At 45.5% G+C, this 21,808-nt stretch overlaps 1 protein-coding gene across 3 annotated transcripts in view; it reads right to left on the bottom strand.

The window, feature by feature from the left end:
- LOC116845428 (E3 ubiquitin-protein ligase RBBP6) overlaps positions 1-21,808 on the bottom strand; it is a 102,744-nt gene that overhangs the window by 40,167 nt on the left and 40,769 nt on the right. For all 3 annotated transcript variants that reach the window (XM_032818095.1, XM_032818094.1, XM_032818096.1), the window contains one exon: positions 8,941-9,033. In XM_032818095.1, the coding sequence (XP_032673986.1) occupies positions 8,941-9,033 (93 nt within the window). The remainder of the gene's footprint in view (positions 1-8,940; positions 9,034-21,808) is intronic.

The following is a 21,808-nucleotide window of genomic DNA, read 5'->3' as shown; positions in this document are numbered from 1 at the left end:
ACTTGGTCGATCGCGCTCGCCTACTTAATTGCTGCTTTCATTAAGACCGTCATGTCACGTTCTTTCAACGAGCTCGCTCGATGCCGCCGTGTAGGGGAGAGGGGAGGGGATTGCTGCCTCACCCGGTGATTTATGGATCCGTACAGCGACTGTTTCAACCCTTTCGTCTGTGAACTTCAAAACTATATGAGAAAAGTTCGTTCTTCCGTGCCCAACGTCGCGTTTTCGCAAACTCGGCTCCATTTTTTTCCTCCGCCGCGGCTTCTTCTCCTTCCTCTCCTCGTATTATTTATCTCTCAAAACGACCCTCTCTTAGTGAAAACGTCGTTTCACATGATAACAATGAATTGTAACCAAAAAATGCCCTTGTATTCCGCGTTCCCTCGAAATTGCGATTTAATCTCTCCTGTCTTTCGCTACTTGTCGCTGAATAATTGTTTCGATGTTGTCACGAGGAGAAAAGTGAGGCTGTTTTTGAAAAATTCTTGATTCCGTTCCCGTGCGCAGCGAAGAGCCTCAATTTCGTCGCGATTATATTTGTTGTTACGTTAATAGCACGGAACATACGCAACGAACGCGGGGGAAAATTCGGCGACGGCGGTGGCAAAGAAGGGTGGAAACGGGTTCGCCGAACAAAGTCGCTGGAAGCGCTAACGATTCAAGTTTCGCCTAGAATTTCGGTACGGACTTGGGGCGTTGTAACTGCATTGCATGTAACTGTGAGCGTGTCTGCGGCAAAGTGGCCACTTTCGTCGAAACGACGTTACAGGCAAGCCGGACAATTCGGGGGACGACGGCGAAGAAGAAGAAGAAGAAGAAGATGACGAGGACGAGTACAAGAACGACAAAGTAAGCCCGCCCAGCGCGTCTGTGTGCAGCACACGTTCGTCGTTCTATAAAAACCCACGTGCCAACCGAATAGCGCTCGTGGCGACACGTGGTGAGTCCCGAAGAGAAACGTTAAGAAGATAGCGCCGGAAGAAACGAAGAAGAGCGAGAAGAGCAAAACGGAAGAACGTACGAGGAGTCGTGCTCGCTTAAAGGATAAGCGAAACGGCTACGAGACGTGCTCGAGTTTACATATTTTGCTTGGCGAGCAAAAAATTTCACGAGCACACAAGCGACGGAGAAATTAAAGAAACGCATAACGAAAACTCGTCGGAAATTGGAAAGATGTGGATAAGCTGTGGAAACTCGGTATACACGCTCGGGAAATATACATGGAGAGAAAATTTTATAAGAAAAATTACTTAAAAAAAATATATATATATATAAAATAAATAGGATTTTTTGTATAGTCGAGGAATAAATTGACATTTTGCAATAAATCACTATCCCTGCGTTTTCTATGTGCTAATTAGACTTTAAGAATTGAAATATGCTATTAAGAAATGTGCTACGTTCCTAGCGAAATTTACTATATTGCCTAGCAAAACAGACCTCACCGACAGTCTATTCGTTGGCTACTGAGAACAAGAGAGTAAAATTGAAAGGAACTTTTATGAAAAAAAAAACTACTACATATTCTCTCCGTGTAAAGAGTTTAAGGATGCCGAGGAGAATAGGACAATCTCAGGAATACAGAAAGTGCAGACACTTGAAACATATAGTCCCATGAATTCAACGAGTTTGCGAGGAGATGCGAAAAAGCAGTTCGCTCGGTTTGAACGAGGGTCACCGGTTGAGCGAGCGAAGAGTCGCGGGTCGAGCAGCCGCTGCTTCTCATTCGGCTTTTCATTCGCGTCGAGTGTTACGCAGTGTCTCGCAGCCTCTCAGCCGCAGAGCTGCAGCTCTCTGTTCACTCTTCATTTCGCAGCACGCGTGTGTTCCCGACAACAAGACCGGCAGCGACCGACGGACGCCGCCGTGGCGTACGCATCCGGGCCAATATTCAAATGCAACAATAATTGCGCGTCGCTATGGAACAAACGAACCCGTTTGCTCGCTCGCGAGGGTTGGGGTGAGCGGCGGGAGGAAAAGGAGCACGGGACAAAGGGAGGGTGAGGAGCGGCGGTGGCAGAGCAGCATCCCTTATCACGCGGAGCAGACCGGTCCGGGCTTGTGTGTTCCATTATATCGCGCGATGCGCCGACCAGACGCAATTAAGAGGGAGATAGCGTTTCCCTAGACTCGACTCGACTCGACTCGACACGACTCGACTCGAATCGCCTCGCCTCGCTTCACCTCACCTCGACGAGGACCTCTCGCGCGCGCGCCAAGCCACACCGGAGGAACGTGCCAGCTGCAAGGAACGGTCCGATATCCTTCACGGCTCGTGCATTTTCCCTGTCTCCCGCCCGGTTATACCGCCGCTCCGCACGCTTCGTAGTGCGTAGACACGCTCTCTCTGTTCTTGACGCGTGAAGCATCCGCCTCGATGCGTCCGCTTCCACCGCCTGTCTCGCGCTGTCCCTATCTACCCCCGTGTGTGTCTGGCTCGCTCCGCCGCGAACCACCCCTCGAGCATTGTACGACCGACACGCGCCGTATCCGCCGCGCGCGCGCGGGGGTATTATTATACTTTGGAAAATTCGGAAAGCAATAGCACGCGCGAGACGCGACGATTACGCGAACGAGAGAGAAGCAATCTCGATCGGATTTTTACGCTAACCGCGGTAATTGCGCGCGTTAATTGTCGCGCGTCATTAGTTTCGCAGGAATTTATAATTTTACACGAAGACTTTTCGCGAAAATGTTGCGAAAGTCGATGAAGAGGTAGATCGCCGTGAGCTAATGCTACATATGCTTGGAGGAGTCTAATTTGTTAAGATTAATTTACACCTCCGCGCATCGTATTGCTAATTGAAAAACAAAGTATTCATATTGTTATGCTCTGTGTTTATATATGTAGTGTTATCATTACCATTAATAATTATAATGTTCGCTCACTCTTTTTATTTCGCGCAATATATCGTCTCGAAATCTATTCTCCGATTTCTAATTAACATTGTTTCGAAGATAATTAATGTGTGAATTTCTATAAACTTATTTCTCTTTCTCGATTCGTCTGTTGAAACAGCCCTCAGTATTTCATTGCGAAATTCATGGCCGTCTGCGCTTGCCTTTTTCTGTCACCTTCTACCCGCTGTGTTTGTCCGACTGACGTTGACAGCGTACTACTATCAGTTGCGGCTGACTAAACGCGAGGTCGCGCTACTCGTCAGATCGCGCCGATTGGCAAAATGAAATGTAAAGGACCAATTGGAGGGAGACTTATCTATCTTTCCCAATTGAAAAAAGATTGTCTTTAATTACATAAGCGACTAATATTGTAGACATTCGACGATTAATATCTAGTAAAGTTTTGAGTTATTAATTAAAGAAAATTGATGAATATGATCGCGCGCGATACCATAGATGAACTGTGATTTTGCATTTACAAATACGAAATACACAGCTGAATGATTTTATACAATAGTGCGGTAATTAGCATTAATAACTAAAATAAAGATAAACCGAAATAATAGAAAGCTCCTTGAATAGATAAACTAATAGTGAGATATGTAACGGCACATAAGGAGCAAGCACGGATATCTTAGTGCTATTAAATACTAATATTACTTTTTAATATTAATATGATTGTGGGAGGATAAAATTGTCCAGTATGTTAAACACACGTATCGAAATTTTTCTTCGATTATCGTACGCGGAGAATCAACTTTCCATACTTAGACCGATCCATGAGTCCCAATTTTTTAAATATATATTTTATTTTATTAAAATCCCAAACCCCATTAAACCGATGACTCAAATAGATTCCTTATATAAAATAAAGATAGTAATTAACAACTAAAAATCTACGTAGTCATTTGCAAAGTGGCAGACGACCTTTTTGTTCGGTTCAACATAATATACACAGCGGTAAACGTGTCGGCATCACAGATAGTCCACGGTATCACGTGTGATAATTCACGGTCACTGGTTGATCTCCCTTAATTAATAATTCCAAATTTTACGCGGTTATTTGCGAAATAGTGGAGGAATTTCGTGTTCAACTCGACGAGTTCTATCTACACATAACGGGTGGGTCAATAATTGTCAGGCACCCTATACATTATCGCAGGTTATTACAAAACATAATTATCATAGCGAAATTATGTCTAGAAATTTCGCGCCGTGAAATTTCCGTGTCACCCCGCCATATCCGACTAACTTCCGGACGAGAAGGAAAACTCGACCAAAACCCCTCGATCTTCCGCTGTCGTAAGGACGGGAGGGAAGACGGGAGAGAAAGTAGGCGAGAGCGGGGAAAATCTGGGGTGACGATATTGGCAATTTCGCTGTCGCATTTTCATTTCACCTCGCGCTAACATCGTAAGCCGCGAATTTTCGCGGGCCCCCTTTTCGCGGCTGAATAAGAGGGCGGTTTAGGAAAGGAGCTAAGGGCAGGCAGGCGGGCGGCAGGCGGGAGGAGAGTTAAGGAAAACAGATTTCCCCGAGTGTCGGCCGTGCTTCCTGCGCGAATATCCATCGACGTAATCGCGCGAAGGTCGAGACCGATGCGTTTCCGCGATGATTTCCTCCCGCCGTCTGTAGAAACGTTCACGTGCGCGAAATCCGTCTGGAAAATTTCGCCGAAACACGACAACTCGCGGTGGAAAATGTGTCGGAACGTTCCACGGCGCAGTTTTCATGAAAAATTTTATACATTATTATATCCGTGTATCTGAGGGTCACGTGTTATCGCGTAATCCTCAGGCCCTTTGAGATTGCAAGTCCAGTCGCACATACCGCGCACTAATTATAAGGCCGCCAGTCCTTTTTCCGAGCACACCGACGGAAACACCGTTTTGAGAGACGCGCGATGTATAATCGTGAAGACGTGCGGGAAGGATAAGAAGGCGTTTAACGAGATGTTTGTTCGACTCGCTGTTTGCGGAGCACTCCTCGACGCCGCTCACGGCGAAGACTTCCGGCGCGGAATTAAAGTTGCAGGAAGAACTGCGCTCTCGACAGCCGGCGCGCGAAAAGCGGATAATAAGTGCGAGATGGGGCTGCTGGATATCCCAGCTTGGATGGGAGATGAAATTTTACGTGTATTATCGAGCACGATCAAAATCTTGGCTGACCTCTCATAATTGATTTTCTCGAAGTGTGTAGCGTGTTGCGTGATCATCGGATCCTCCTTTCATCAAGGAACGAAAAATTTAGTTGGATGAACTAATTTCATCCAACTAAATATAAGTGATTCAAGAATTCTGCCTAACTTAATCAAGCATCTGGATAATTCAGACTAAATTTTTATAATGTTTGGTTGGATTAACGAAATTTCTGATAAAATGTGAGCAAGGCAGAAAATTACGATTGAAATTAGTAGAATTCCGTTTGAGTTTCTAGAAATCTGGATAATTTGGACAGAACTCTGATATCAGAACTCTGATAACTTCAACTGAAATTTCTCAGTCGTTCAGGCTTCACAAATTGGTTTATCTAACCAAACTTTTTTTTTCCATAAATCATTTGATATGAAGTAAAAATACCAATATTGAATATCAATAACACTGGTATCTAATTCTGGATATCGTATTTTTTGGTCTGTAAATATGAGCATTTAATTTTTGCTATACAATATATAATTTTTTGTAATATAATATATCATATAATATATACTATATAATATATATTTTAACTATACAATATCTATACATACATTCTCTCTTTCTCTCTTTCTCACTCTCTATGTGAAAAATATTCCTATTTAAAAACTAAAATAATAAGAATGTCCAAAGCTGGTATTATTAGTGTCCAAGCATTGGCATGTACTTTTATCTTATACGGGCACACAGTGAGAATGATAATTAAAAACGTGAGGCGTAGCCCGGCCGTTATAAACGCGCGCGCGTTGCAACAGGATCGTCGCACATTGACGCGTTCGGGAATATCTGGAAGCCGCCGGTCTATCCGCACAGAAACAAGGAGTCAGGTGCGCGCTAGCAAAATTTCACGAATTCACCGGACTGGCCAAGGTCGCCCGTTAATCGGCGCCCGTTTAAAGCGACGCCGATAATACGGGACCACGTAATTTTATGCAATTATGCGTGTTACCAGTCTCTCGCTCCCTCCCTCACTCTCACGAACGCTGACGAACGCGGCCGGAATTTAGGGGCGGATTTCAGCAGGTCCTCTATCCCTCCGCCCTTCTCTCCCCCCTCCCTCCCCCCTCTCTCTCTATCTTTCTCTCTCTCTATCTATCTCTCTATCTCTCTCTCTCTCCTCTCTTCTCTCTTCTCTCTCACTCTCTCTCTCCCCCTCCCCTCCCTCTCTCTTCTCTCTCCTCTCTCTCACTCTCTCTCCCCCTCCCCCTCCCTCTCTCTCCTCTCTCTACTCTACTTTCTCTCTCTCTCTCTTGCTTCACGGCGATGCGAGCGCGCGTTAATTCCCATTCGTTGCGCGTTTACATTATTATTAAAGCGCGTTTACACGGCCGATGGCGCCGCCGCCGCTGCAAGCCGACCGCTGTGGACGCCGCCGTGGAATTTTAATTCACGATTCCGCATCGCGACGTCGAAAAACGCGCCGATTAATCTTGCAACGATGATTTTAGCATTTAATCCCTTCATGATTCGTTGCGAGTCATCGCGTAGACAGTCGCCGGCGTTTTAATCCCGTGGCGTGTTGTTTCCTATTTCGCGTATTATAAAAAGAAAAATGTTGTGCCCTTCCAACGAGTGTCCGGGGCGAAATCGCCGGATTGTACTACGATTAAGCTCATGCAATATGCAAATTCAGTCATTATAAATTTAATGGCCGGACAATTCGACGATGCCGGATGGAGCGTGTTTCCGTGTCGAATGAAAAGAGAAAAAAGATGCACGATTGAAATAGCAAATTCAAAATTGCATTTCTCCGAGTTTGTGCTGTTTTAGTAATCGTCGAAAACATCCATTTCAATAATTGTTATCTACAACAAGTTTATAATGCACATTTGATAATTAAATATTTAATCATAATACAATTAATCGATTTTGATTGCATATATATGTACATATACATACATAACGTATCAAAATGAATATTAAGATTTGATGTGAATTGTATGAATTATGCAAATAAACGATTGAAAATTACAAGTAATTTTATACCTAATTATCAATGGCTTCGCGTAAATCTGCGCTAATTTTAAGCGAAGCACTCTATCTGGTATTATTATCTATTATCCCGACAAACCGTGCTGTTTGTTTACATTTTTTACATTTGTTTCAGTTTACGTTACGTGTCGCGCGCCAGCACTCATAAACTTCCTTTTGACTTGTGCGTCCTGAAAAGGTCTCGCGCCTTTAACGAGGGAAAACTTAATCATCACCGGCGAAAAGAATGGGAATTAATTTCATTCGCCGTCGTCGTAGTAAGAGGAATCGGAGAAGATTCGAGGAGTGAAATAATTAATGGGACGGCGGAAACGTCCGAGCAATTAAATAACAAATTGCAACAGGCTGCGCGAACGCGATAAACAACATCTCCGCGCCCGGGTCGGGCGTTATTTGTAAAATAAAATAGCTAATTCGGCGGCGCGCTAATTAATTATGCTCGAAATAGCGAGGGCCACGAGCATTTTCATAGCGCACGTACGGCCCCGAGTCGCAAATAACTCGATTGGTGAATTTATTAATTCGATTAATTGAATCTCCCGTTTCCACGTCGACGATACTCCAGCGAGCCGCGCGCATGCTAATGTATTATTATCGCGCGGCACAATTCGCCGTAAATTTTCCCGCGAAAAATTATCTCTTCGCGGACAAATTCGCGCGAAATATTCCGCGGAAATCTCTCGTCGTCGCCCGCGAAAGGACAATCACGATATGACTCGAAGGAGATTACGCGCGATTTAATTGCACGTTTAACGACGTCAAGTGACGAAAAAGTGACGTGCCGCGCGCACGCGTGTCACCTATTATTTCTATTGATCCAATTCTGACGTTTGATGTAAAAGGAAGAAACGAACGAGGTTTCGAGTAGGATGCGCGGGCGCAATAAGAAAGATCGTTATTTCGAAAATAACGCGGATCAGAACCGGAAGAAGTAATAATCAATTGAGGGAAGCTGCGAAATCGCGGTCGAGAATCCAGCCGTCTCTGATCGGATTCCGTCTCCCCCTCGAGAACAAATAAAAAGTTCGCTCGGTCGTCGGCACTTGGAAAGCTTCCTAAGACCGCGCCTTAGTCTGCTTTCAGAGGTTGCCGAGCTCGCGAGCTCCGTTCGCAGGTCGCCGACCTGTACTTAATACGTACACTTATCACGCTGCAATGATCTTGTTAGCAACTTTCGCTCATCGGCGCCGGGACTCGGGAGAAAAGGTCGGGGAGGTTCAGGCTGGAAGCTTTCGAGCTTAGGGAACGGTTAAACGCGCTTTGTTGGCTTTGGAAACCTCGAAAAAGCTCACTTGCTTCCGGAGCGATGCAAAACTTGGCCGGCTGTCTCGCGAGAGCGAGCAACCGTTTTATTTGCGCTTTTGTTTGGCCGAAATAAATCAAAGAGCGCGATCCTAAAACTCGATCAATCGAGAGAAAGCTAGGAAACAACGCCCCTGATATTTTCGAAGTAATATGTTCGTATATTTTTCAAGCATCGTAAGATTATCAAAACACATAAAAAGGATGTAAAAAAATATCAGAAAGAGAAGATATTCCGGAAAAAAGAAAAATTGGAATACACTGCGAGAAGTGAGATTGACGTGGGAGAAGGAAACGTCACTTTCAATGCGTTTGGTACTGAGGGGAGAGTTCGATAAGAGTCCGCATCCCCTTCGAAAATGTGTGAGGGCAAATAAATTAAATAACGCCAGTGACATAAATCGTGCGAACGTACGGTGTAAATGTAAACGGGCTCATCATTGTTTCCCTATTCATTTCTCGTTCCCGGTTTAGTGAAACGGACTGCGGTGAGTTACGGCTCGTGCTCCCCGCGATGCGAGCTGATCGATTTTAAGTTTTTCACACTCACCCACATCCTTGGAGCCGCCCCATGTTCCCAGCTGAGCTTGTCGAGCTAATCGGGATAAAGCGTCGACGTAGACTCGCGACGCTGCCGCAGCTCCTGAAAAATTAATTGTTATTAATTGCAGACTTACGTCATTGCTGACTCTTGCAATTATAATTCTACCGGTAATTATTTGTTAATATTGTAAAAGAGAGTATCAGAGAGGATCGCTCTTTCTTAGGTTATCAACGATATTTCGCGTTACAAAAAAAACATTACTTCGTTTTTCCTGTACATTTCGACCTGTACCTTTCCTCTCAATTCCATTTTTACTTCTTTTCCTCGGAGTTTCAAAGAAATGCCTCGGTTACTTCGCTCCGATCTCGAGCCCGATCTTTGTATCGAGAAAATGAACTCGACGCAAGCAAATAGCAAATATCGGCGGGAGCCGCGCGACTCTACCGCGCGATTCAAAAGAAGCGTTTCTTCGGACGTGTTCCGACAAGGAGAAACATGCGGGAACCACCCCTACCGTAGCGGCGCGATTGCACCGATAAAATAAGAAAACCGAGGGGAGCCACTGGTGGTTACCAATGAAAAACGATCCCTCTTCAGACCAGCACTCGTTAGAGGTTATGGAGCAGAAAAATTGGGACGGTCCGAGGAAGAAGCGGCGAGAAAGGCGAGGGTGTGACGGTATATCGGTGGGAATTGTGTGTTCCAGCCCCGCGGGCGAATCGCTCATAAATAGCGGGCTTTTGCGCTACCTAACGGACTTGAAGGACGAAAAAGGAGAAAAACGGAGGAGGGAGCTGGGTTCAGGATGGTGCGGGCGGTTACTTGGACAAGGAGCCGTACGTGCTGTATCTCGGTACGAACGAACTCGCGCAGGGGGGAGGGTTTGCAGGGGTCGCTTTATGGGGCGCGCCTGCCCTCCGTGATCATTCCCCTATGCCCGCAACCTCCTTTCGCACCCACGAGGAATCGAGCCGTGCTCGAAACGCGTTTGTTATTTCATTAGAGCGAGCGAGAATTTTATTGGCTCACGAAGCGCCACAGGATACAATGTGTCTCTGTGGGTTTCAGGATTATCCTCAACCGCGAAACATCTGCAGAAATATCTCGCTCGAGGTTATTATCCTTTTTTTTCGTTCAATTTAGAAATATTAAATATCGAATTTCTCCGAACGATTTCGCGAATAATTCCACTTATTTCGCACTACTATGTTTATATCGCATATGTGTTATCCTTAATGATATATTATTTCCTCCTATTAAATATTACTACATGCTATTATATACCGTTTATATTTCTCGTAAATTCCGAAAAATATGTTTTGCGAGAAAATATGACGGAAGGGAGGAGTTAAGACCAACGCTGTTTAATATCCGTTTCGAAAGGAACGCTTGTCATTCGCTATTGGGATCCCCCAAAACGGAAAATTCAGCGGCGCTTCTCGCGCGGTTAAACACTAAGTTTCCTCTTGGCGGTGGATCGCGAATATAAGGGATGGCAAGGGAGGGATGGCGAGTGAATTTATGCTTCATCCGTACACGTTAGGTATACACGAGGAGGAAACGAGTGGAGCGTAAATTATGGCACTCTTGAAGCTCGTTCCACCTTTTCCCCCTGCCCCGCCTTTCTCCCTCTTGCCATCAACGTATCCCAGTCCTTCGACCTCAAGCAGAACGCTCGTTTCCGAAGAGCGGTTTTTATTTATTGTTTCGGGCTATTGAACGCACGATTCTTTGACGAGAGAAATTTTATTTAAACATTGTTTCGCATCAGAGAAGCCAGAAACAACTTGCATTCCACTTGCTTGTCGTTCTTTCTCTCTCTTTCTTTCTCTCTCTCTCTCTCTCTCTCTCTCTCTCTCTCTCTCTCTCTCTTGCGATGATTGGCGTTTTCAATTTTCCGCGTCAGATTTTGTATGCAGAATGTTAAAAGGTTTGAAAATTCATGAATATATATGTATATGTTTCTTTTTTTTATCAGTTTGGAGCTATTTTTTTAGGGCAAAAGCGTCGCTCTGGTTTTTTCGGCGTTTTAGAGTTGTAAAAGTAACTGAAAATAAAATTTCGACGGTTTAAAAGCTTCAGGGATCCTGGAAAAAAGCGCGCGTATTTCATATTCTCCCCTCCCATTTATTATAATTTCTGCTGCAAATTATACAAGTTTATCGTATGCGTACACATTATCATATTGTATTCGTTATAATCACCGTTGTAAAAATTCAACAGAACGACAGTAATGAAATTTGTCGGTTACACGATTTCGCCCGGCAATAATTTCGCCGCGAGGGCCGCGCTTCATATCCGAGTTCTACGATACAGAATTTTGCGACGGCATCGAAACTCGCACGTCGACAGCTGTCGCCGCCATTTTTCGCGTATGTTTCGTTGCAGCCTGCAGCGAGACATACGTGAACTAAAAAAAAAAATACGATTTCCCTTGTAACTGTTTTTCCTTTTTCTCCTTTTTTTTTTTTAGCGAAACAAAGTCTGCAAGGAAATTTAAACGCACGGCTATTCCCATGCTGTCGGTTTGAATTACCGTTAATTATTTTCGCTGTCTCGCCTGGCGTTTAGCGAATAAACTCTTATGCGGTCTGGAAAAATGTCTCCTCCTTCCGTAAAATTCTCATTAAAAAAAAAATTCCATTCACTAATTATTCCATCCATTAATTGCGGAATTTTTACTTCGTAAAAGGAGTTCTTCGATAATTTTTCTTATATAAGGCATCCAACAAATGTTTGCAGAACACTAATTAATCGACGTAGTTTACAATTAACTTGGAATATTCTCCGTACGGACAAAATTCTCATAGAACGCACAGCATCTCACAATTCCACGATTTCATTAATTATTCCGCGTAACTCATTTCTGCGCAGTCGGTATAATTGTTCCTTCCACTTGGCGGAAAATCGCCTCTTGTCGTAATACGCCGTGCAAATATTCCAAGCTTCAAACACAGCGCGCCCCTTCCCTTCCCGCCGCAAGTAGCGGTGTATTATCAAAACGTCGAATATCCAGTATCGCGAAACACGCGCGTTATAATCGTAAGCAGAAATATCCCGCACCTCGCACCCCATCGCTCGGGAATGCGTAAACCGTTCGGAACATAACAGTCGACGAGGGTGAGAGAGGGGGATGGCGGCGGCGGGATCGGGTCGGTGGAAATGCTGACTCGCCCACCCCCTTGTTTGCGGCTGTTCCGGCAACCCCCGAGCGACTCCGGGGATTGGAAGCAGGCCGAGTTCGTCATCGGCGACGCACCCTATTGTTCGCCGGTCATCCCTCGTCTTCCCCCAGCTGTCGGCAAACTTCGGACTGCCCTGTATCAACCCTTTACCGCAACGTCCCTCACCCGGCCCGACTCTGAGACATCTCGATATCGGTATACTTGTGTGTATGTGTACAGTGCTCGACGGAAGCCTCTGCTTGCTCTCGTGAGACGAGAATTCAAGACGTCTCCATATCTGAGGATATGGACAGTTGGTATTGGATATTCGGGCTTTCGGACATTTGCACGTTTCAAGACAGCGAAGTGCGGAACATTCGCCTAAGCATTCGATGTAAACTCGAGCGCAAAAACGGACTTTTAGACGGTCGAAAGCGGGTCCGTCCGATGAAACTTTATATATTTAAAATTGTAAATGTCTCGAGCTTCAAGTGTCAGATATTGTGGATGTAAGTATCGGAAATTTTGGATACTTTAAGACACGCGCTGAGAGGAAAATCTTTGAAAATTTATTTGTGAAATATAAAATCTATCTCTGTGAAGTAAAGTGTTTTAGCCTACAAATTTTCAAGTATTTTCATCTCAGTGCAGACATTTATGCAAAAATACAGAGATATAAAACATCTATAAATTTGAGCGCTTTGAAAACGTTAGATTGTTCAAATTAAAATCTCCAAGGTGTGACGGCTCGAGTGACAAGATTCGAAACAAGCGAGTCGCGAAGTGAAACGAATAATCTTCTTCCTCGCAAAATTTGGTATTAAGTTTCCTCGACACTTCGGCACTAATTCTGCCGAGTTTCCTGGAAAGTGGGTTAACACCGCCTTTGTGTCGGGCTTTTCCAAATCTCGTTGCGAATCATAATTATTCTCCGAAAGCACCGTAGTGCAACGCGACGCTCTAAGCTCTAAGCGGAACTTCGAAATGCTTAACGCGCAATTAAGGGGCTGCTTTGAAGGACGACGACTTCTTAGCGCCGGGGCGTCGTTTATCAGAGTGCTTGCGAGCTTGCTTAGAAAGGACAGAGATAATAAATGAGCGGTGGAGTTTCTAAGCGGCTTAATTGCTTATGAGGGTGTTTACCAGGACCCTTAGCTGTCCCTTCGTTAAATGCAACAGGCGCGGACGAACTACAGCAAGATTTCGCGCGGTGTTAATGTAGATTAATGGAAAAGCACTGTCGTTTCGCCTGCAACTTTTCCAATTACTTCTCCGACAGTTTCCAACGGCGAGCTATCGACGGTTATTAATGGACCTTCGCGTCCTGACTTTTGCGCCGGATCGTTTCTTTCTCCATCGGGATCCCCCGCCAAAAATGGAGTTCCGGCTGGCTCTCGCAGACTCGCGCGGTTTTTGATAACTAATTCCTGCTATTCTCCCCTCGCGCAATTGTAACAATAACGCGGGCCGGGTATCTTGCGCTCTTTTTGCTTTCTTCGCGTTGGTTTGTTTCGCGCGTAAGTCACAAGTTTCTGCGCTTGAGAAGCGGAGGCATGCATGTACGGGGAGCCAGTTTATCAACGGAAGCTTAATCCCTAGGTGGTGGGAAGGAATTTACTCGGGAAAGAAAATTACGCTGGCATAAAGAACTTTCGTTACGCGGCGTCATGCAAAGAATCACGAAAATGAAGGGAGACATCTCGCTTGATCATGTCTGAATTATATTTCACGCCACGTGAGCGTTCGAAGAAATTTATCACGAAGGGAAATATTTTATCACGCACACAAAGTAAAATATATTTTATCGCTGGCTGTAAAGAACCAGTAGTGTAAACAACGTGTGTAAGCAGACGTAAATAATGCAAGACGATGTAGAGCCGTCAATGGTGCGAGTATATAGACTTATCGTCGCTGCCTCATTTGTACCTCCGTTCCTCATTATTGCCAAAATTCGTCATTCTGCGACTCGCACCCTCTTAGAAACGAGGAACGTTCTCAGCGAGTGTCGTTGATGTCCTTTTACTAACGCCACCCTCGCGACGGTATCCCGAGGGGTAGTTTTAATATAAGACTCGCAATGCTCAGCGACGTCGATGCCGACGCCATGGTCGGATACCGTCACGTCGGAAAATGCAGCGGAGCGACGCGCACGGGGAAGGGAAAAGGGAGAGAAAGTCCACAGCAACCCCCAATTCCAGCCATCCCTATGGCCGATCCGATCCGGCCACGTTCTGCTCGTTCGAGCATATCGCATGCAATAACGACCAAGATGGCGACCAACGGCAGGTCGACGTGTTCCTTTTGCCGAAGACGTCTCCGAGTCGTTTTGTCGCCAGGAGGGCCAATTAAATTTAAGGACCCTTCGGAGACGCCGTGCTATGGCGCGCGGGTTACCGAGAACTGTTTTTCCCGTGTTCTCTTAGAGACTCTAACTTAAAAAGCCGAAAAGTTCGTCGCTTCTTTTACACATCACAGATAACCAACCCGACGAGAAAATAACCAGTTTTTGACCAGCAACTGACCAAAAACATTGACCAATTTTCTTCATGTTTTTGTTAGATAGAAACTGCCCAGTATTTTCTGATCAATTTTCTTTGCCTAATCTCTAATTGGCCAGGAAACATTGGTCAATATTTTCCTACTCAGCTTCTGAACAGTTAGTGTCTAATAAACCCTAGCTAGTAAAAACTGGCCAATGTCTGGCTAGTAACCAATTTTTCTCAGAAATGTTTCTACTTTTTCTATTACATCACGATTAATGTGACACTGACGAAACTTTATCTGTTTCCTTTTTTGAGGTACTTCATATATGCACGCGCGCGTCTTGTTACATGTAGAAAAGTAAATTAAACAATGCCAGCATGAAAAAAATCTTTGAGCTAATTGTGGGACATATATAATCTCTAACGGGATCGAAAAGAGATTGAAGATAAAATATTTAATTTCTTAGTATTTCAAGCTTGAACATATTGAATTGTAAACTCACTTATTAAAGACAGCTCTGAATATTCCAAGAACCAAAGATAAATGATAAAAAGATATATTTATATAATTGCTTACGCTACAAATGTGCAGGAGTTGAAAGGAAAAGGAATTAATTTTAGGAGACGAAAACCAAAGACGATCCGACAACGACGTTAGCATTTTGCATTCCGAAAGTGAATATCGCGGCAGGCGTTAATCGCAAATTAAGAGGCACCAGCTAATCGACACACCTACCCCTTCAATTTCTACCCTCGGCCTGTAAAACAGCGCCGTGTCGTCAGAAGGAAGAGGAGTGAAGGGAGTACAGAGAAATAGAGAGAGAGAGAGAGAGAGAGAGAGAGAGAGAGAGAGAGAGAGAGATGAGGAGGATAAGGAGGAGTGAAAGGGGGGACCGATTGTCTCCGGTGATTACGGTTTCCGGGGTTGTTTGCATTTAGGAAGCCATCAACGCTTAATCGCATTCCTTGCCGCCTCGGGAGATTGCAGTTTTCGGGGAGGAGAAGCGGAGCTGCGCGGAGGTCGTTACAACAACCACTACCTGCCCTTTTACATCGGCCACTCCCCGCGGCATGTAAAAAACAGCGCCGCGACGCGGAATTCCGTCGACGAGATTGCGCGGAAAACGTAGCGTGAAATTTGTTAAATATTTTTGTTGGACAAGAACGAACGAGCGAACGAGCGAGCGAGCGGACGAATTTCGCAAGTGGTACCGTCACGCCCCTCCATCAGATGGATTTACGGGACAATGTGAGCCTTCCCGCTGGCTGCCCCTCTCGCGCGATTAAAATATCGTGATAAAACATCACAACGTAATTACGAATAAAACAATAATAATAATAATCCGGACAATAACCGACATCAACTCCAAACGTCATGTCGCTCGTCTCCCGCGAGATCCGACTGATGCAAATAAATACCCATGTTGCTGCCATACCAGCCGGTATGTCAAAAGAGCACGCCAGTTAGGAGCTCTCATGAGCGGAATGCTTTGCGCGGAAATAAACCACGGGGGGAGGGGGAGGAGTGAGAAAAAGACAGGACGGTCCTTCGAGAGGGAATAACGAAATTAGAAGCGTCTGCCACCCAGACCGCAACGAAGGGGTGCGAGAGAACGCCGCGGGGATGAGAGGTGAGGGTTGAAGGGATAGGGGGTTGCCCGGAAGCGTCGTCGGGACTGAGCAAAAATAATTGAATCGCGCGGCGCGGAGCTGTACTGTCCAGAATAAAGTTTACGTTTCAACTTCCCCTCCCCCTTCCCCTCTGCCGTCCTGGCGTCCTTCAACCGTGCCTTCACCTTTCTGCCATTTCCGCCTACCCTGCTTCTCTCTTTCTCTCTCTCTCTCTCTCTCTCTCTCTCTCTCTCTCTCTCTCTCTTTCTCTTCGCCTGCCACCCTCGCGCACCAAAGTGCGCAACCCCTCGGCCGCCACCCTGTTGTCTCATATTTCCATCTTCCTTCCAGGAATTTCCAGGGGGTGTTCATCCTCCATCCCTCCCCGACCTCAGCTCTCAAGCCTCCCTGCGGGATTCTCAAGAGAATGCAGCGGAATAATAAAGGAACGGAATGACTTTGAGGTGGATGAGGGCCACTCTTTTACACCGTGTCGCACGCACTACTTGCTCTCGCGGTTCTTCGCAGCGTCAGCCATCTTTCTCGACTACACGCTGCCTGCCGGAACTTTGTTCCGGCGAAGGTGGGAGTCTAATTTGTGGCAACATTCTCACAAAGCTGACGTAAGGCACAAACTTCGTCGAAACAACGGTAATATTTCCTCGAACAAAATACCGGTGTAGCAAATTCAAATATCGTTTATTAGATGTCTACAAACACAAGAAAAATGCGCAACAATTTATTACATAAAGAATCGTTAAGCTGCGCCACGTCCCCGTTATCGATTTCTGCTTACTTTTTCTTGTTACACTCCGTGTAGAGGGGCCTGTCATTATGGAGTTATTTACACGATATCGGTCCTTGTACGGCGCTCCGTACGACGAGGGCGGAATGGGGAATTCGGTAGGGGGTGGTGCAAATGAGGAAAGAATTGGGGATGATTTATGGGGTGCATGCAGATGCTGGCGTAACAATATTATTGTAAACTTTGCGATTGCGGCATTGTTGAAGTACCGGGGGGTAGGGTCCATCGAGCAAACGCGCGAATAATGGCGGGGTGGCTCGCGCTTATTTGCGCTCGTCTTCGTCGGGATGGGGTCGTATATTTTCACAAGTAGACATTCCGATACACAGAAGGGTGTGAAACGACTTCAAAAATGGGAAAAGAATGAGCAGCCATTTCGGCCGCGTGTGTTCCGTCTACGACCTATCAGAAAAATTTCCAGTCGACATCATCGACATATGATCAGTAAACAAACAAAAGTTTCTGAGATAAAAAGATAAAAAGGGAATTAATATATTGTAAAGTTTATAAATGTATCGTAATTAATTAAGTGAGCAAACTATAATATTGTAGGACTTTATTTTCCTACGTCACCGTTGGTAGTCGAAAATTTTGGTTTCCCGCGTGCAAGGAGGAATTTTACGTGAAGCAAAAATGGCGAGAACTTCGAGAGAACAGGTCAAAGAAAGTGGGAGAAATCGAGGCGAAAGAACGTGCGATATCGCGAAGGATAATATTTAAGGATTATTCCGCTTCGAACGCCAGCCATTCCGATCCATTAATATCGCTCAGCCGGCAAATTGGATTAAAGGGAATCCATTTAAAGGGATATTAGGACAGGCTGGCCCTCCGCGATTTCTTTTCACTTCGAGGACAAGCTACGAGATAAATCGAGCCCTTCGAACAGTCGACATTCACGACTGAAGGCTAATGACCCTTCAATCCAGCCCCAATTTATTGTAATTTCGTCTATTGTACTTCATCGTCACTTTAACGCCAACGCTCGGGGACTTTTAATTTCGAGTCGACAGAAACATCGCGTACGACGAGCGTCTCGCTTCAAAACGGCGAATCGATTAAAATATGATCGCAGACAGTGCGCGCGTTGAAATTAATTTCACCGGACTTCTCTCTACGGTCCTCCAGATACATAAAATTTCACAATAATCTCGCGGTAGTGTAATCCAAATGGAGGCGTGAGCTACTGCTGGATTCAACACATCTCGAGATCGATGCAGCAAGTCGGTTTTTCATCTTGGCGCAGCGCGCGAATTAACTAAAGCCGCTCGCGACAGGGACGACGCGAGTTCATCTCGCGCGCCATAATAGTTCTATTGGCCGGGATTAATAACTGTCTCGCGCCGCGAAAATTAAATCGAATTCCAAACACGCCCGGCCACGGAGAAGGTTGAAGTGGCGCGAGAGCAGCCAGAGATGAACTTCCTGTTCCCGGGATGACACGTTCTAGATCGGAGTTAATTAGCGAGGCGGCACGTCGCGATTAACCGGACGCTATCGATCGGGGAACTGCGTGACCGTTCCATTAGCACACCCGGTATGCAGGTCCGGCCGGACGCGGATATGTAAGGTATTCGCTATTAACGGGGATTCGAGCGGATTCCGGCTGATGCTCCAGCGGAAACTCCATTTACCTTTTCGTTGAGCGCACGTGTGCGCACGACGCGCAGCTATCGTGTTCCTCATCATTGCGATAACACGCGTACCGCAAGTTGTCGGGAAACGTAAAATTTACCGCGCCACAAGTTCTAATCACATAAATTGGAATTGACACGCCGAGCAAACGAGCGCACGCGAGCTCACGCGATCTTCTTGGTAATTTGAGAAGGTACTCTTCTCAAGCAAAATCAATGTGTTGTTCATTGAAATGCTATACTTGTAACTGGTGGTTATAAGTTATGAGTATAGCATTGCAATCAGCGAGAGCTCGCTGAAACGGAATCAGTTAATAATAACAATTATTATCACTGTTGATGCATTTCGTGAACACAAACAGTTGGAGAGTAAATATAGAAAGTTAGATTTGATATAACGTATAACGAATTTATTTATGGGAGAAAACACACTGAGGGAAAAATATCTGAGGAATAAAGAAATGTTTATGTGCGTGATGGGTACTGACAACATATTTACTTAAGTCTGAATTCTTTTTTGTTTGAATGGAACAAACATTGCTTCTGTGAAGAGCAACGGTGTATTCTAGGAGAATATACATTTTTTCATTTAAAAAAAACTTTTCCTTAATGTAAAAACGTATATATCATTAAATATGTTATTAGCATCGAATGAATATTTCCAAACTTTTAGTTTGGTAAAATATTTTTTCTCTCAGCAAAGATTTCAGAGAACTTCAGAAGATTCTGTCGAAGATGAAATTATATCTTTTTGTGATGTAATCTTGTCCTCTGTCAATTTATTATAATGAGTTCTGTGTAACTTTTCTGTTCTCTGTCAATGTATTCTGATCAACCAAAGATGAGGAGCCGATGAGGGAGAATTTATTCTGATTTCGCGCAAACTCGACTCGAATCATTATCTTTCGCGCTTTTCAGAGACAATTCCCCCGCGTTGTTATCCGATCGCGCGACGATAACGCGAGTCAACATGAAATATCAATTTTATATTCGCCGCGAATCACCTAATGTTTATCGCGTCGGTAAAGTTATCGCGTGCGATCATGACGCGGGCTATTAGCGCGGCCGATTCGATCAGACCGCGCGAATATTTGGCGTTTTTATCGGCTCAACCCGACACGAAATGTCAATTTATATTTATTCTCTCTCACACCGTCGCTGTCGCGCGATATTACGTTGCAGATGCCGCGTCCACGTGAAGTGGACGCCTGCCCGCCGTCGATTACGGACTCGGTCGTATTATCGCGCGATAGCAACGCAAATTATCCGCTTATCAATCCCAATAAACATACCGCATGCGTTCCCGCGCGTCCCGCTAGCACGAGATAAGGTACCTCTCGTCATATATATATATATATATATATACTTTTTTCCGCCGGATATTTTTCACGGCGCGCTCTCACCCACACGAAGGATCTATCGCGTCAGTTTTCGCAAACGAGGCGCCGCGCTCTATCTCGCGCGCATAATTCACCCCTGCGTTTATTACACGTTTTATTTATGCGAATTTTCCCTCTCTCCTCCCTCTTCCTCTTCCTTGTTTTTTTTTGTTTTGGTGCGCCCAAGCCGACGCGACGCAGCGCGCCAAACGTTTTTTATGCAAAGCGGAGTCATTTTCGCAACGCGCCACGGCCGGGCTCGCGGCTCTCTCGATCGCGTAATATTCACGTAAATAACTTCCGCCGCTACGTTTTTTTCCTCTTTTTTTTTGCGAGTGAGATTTTCGCTGCGGCGCAAATTGCAGTTACGAAGAACGCGCGCGGAATGCATTAACCGTTAGATATGACGCGATGCGACGCGCCAGTGTCGTTACACTGAGAAAATAATGTTTGATATTTTTAACTGTGTAATCACATAGAGGAATAATTACTACAAATTATTGCCAAGAAAACGATTTTTTAATTAAATTGTAGTATAATAACAGTGATAATAACGTGCATGTTATTACTATCATTTTCGTGTTATAATAACTAACAAGTATGTGATTAGGGCCAAAAATAACTGTGATTTTAGTTAGTAGACCAACCAGCTTGTTCTCTCAGTGTAAATACGCGATGTTAAAGCGCACGGAATCACCGGAGGGACGTCCCACCAGCCGTGTCTTCTTCAGCAGACTAAATAATTTGCTCGCGAATCGTCTTAAATCCATACCCGTCGTCGAATTAAAAGGGAGAGCTTTGCGACCGTGTAACCGTCGCGTCTCGGAGCAATTTTATATCTTCTCGTCGCGCGACGCCCTTATCTCGACGATCAAAATGACAATATCTTTGCCGAGCGACGCATAAGTTTTTGCCTTACGTATTCCGCGCATGGTATATGGTCGTTAATATACAAACAATACGGTCCGCGATAGCGAACATTCTGCGTATATTTGTATCCGCTTTCGTGTCCCGTCGAGCCCAGCAAAGTGGAGAACAAACGACGAGATTTGACATTCGCGAGTGCGACGCGCGTAACTCGATACTCTCGCGATATTTTCGACCCTTGGAGAGAAAATCGATATTAAAGAGCGACCGCTCACGGGAGCGGGGGTGTATCAGGAAGGAGGGGGCGGTGAGGGGGACCAAGGGGAAGGAGGGGGGGACAGTAGAGAGATGGCGCGAAATTGAAATCGCAGGGGCACGCAGGGTCGAAGAGCGGAACCGAAATGGGGAGGGAGAGGGCTTTGGAAATAGAAGCGCGACGAGGGGGAGAGTTAAAGCGCACGAGGAAGCGAGGGAGGGCGGCTAGGGAGGGGGGACATGTGCCGGCGGGAAAATTGAGCGTTTCACCTGCACAGATTCCATAATTAAAATCAGTCGGTACCCGCTCGTCATTGTCCGCATCGCGCGGACATTCACCCCTTCTCATATCCTTTCTCCGGCCCTCCCCGCTCACTCATCCTCCCTCCCTCCCTCCTTGTCACCCTCCGGGCTCACCGCCTCCTGCCACCCTGCTGTCCACGTTCGGCGTCTCGCGCATTTTTGCGCAATTTAACGAGAAAATTTTTCAAATCACATTCGTTGCTGACCCTCGTGCGACCGGCCATCGCGCTTCCAGTAATTTCCCACCCTCGTCGTCACCGCCAGCCTGCATTCAGCGAGAAAATCGAGCCAAAACGAGCAGAAAGAGAGAATGAGAGAGAGAGAGAGAGAGAGAGAGAGAGAGAGAGAGAGAGAGAGAGAGAGAGAGAGAGAGAGA

Source organism: Odontomachus brunneus, unplaced genomic scaffold (genome assembly GCF_010583005.1).
Source record: "Odontomachus brunneus isolate Ranch 3 - 2012 unplaced genomic scaffold, Obru_v1 Obru_scaffold_052, whole genome shotgun sequence".
NCBI classification, from domain to species: Eukaryota; Metazoa; Arthropoda; class Insecta; order Hymenoptera; family Formicidae; genus Odontomachus; species Odontomachus brunneus.
Note: the sequence above shows the minus strand (reverse complement) of the source record. Positions and strands in the feature narration are given on the sequence as shown.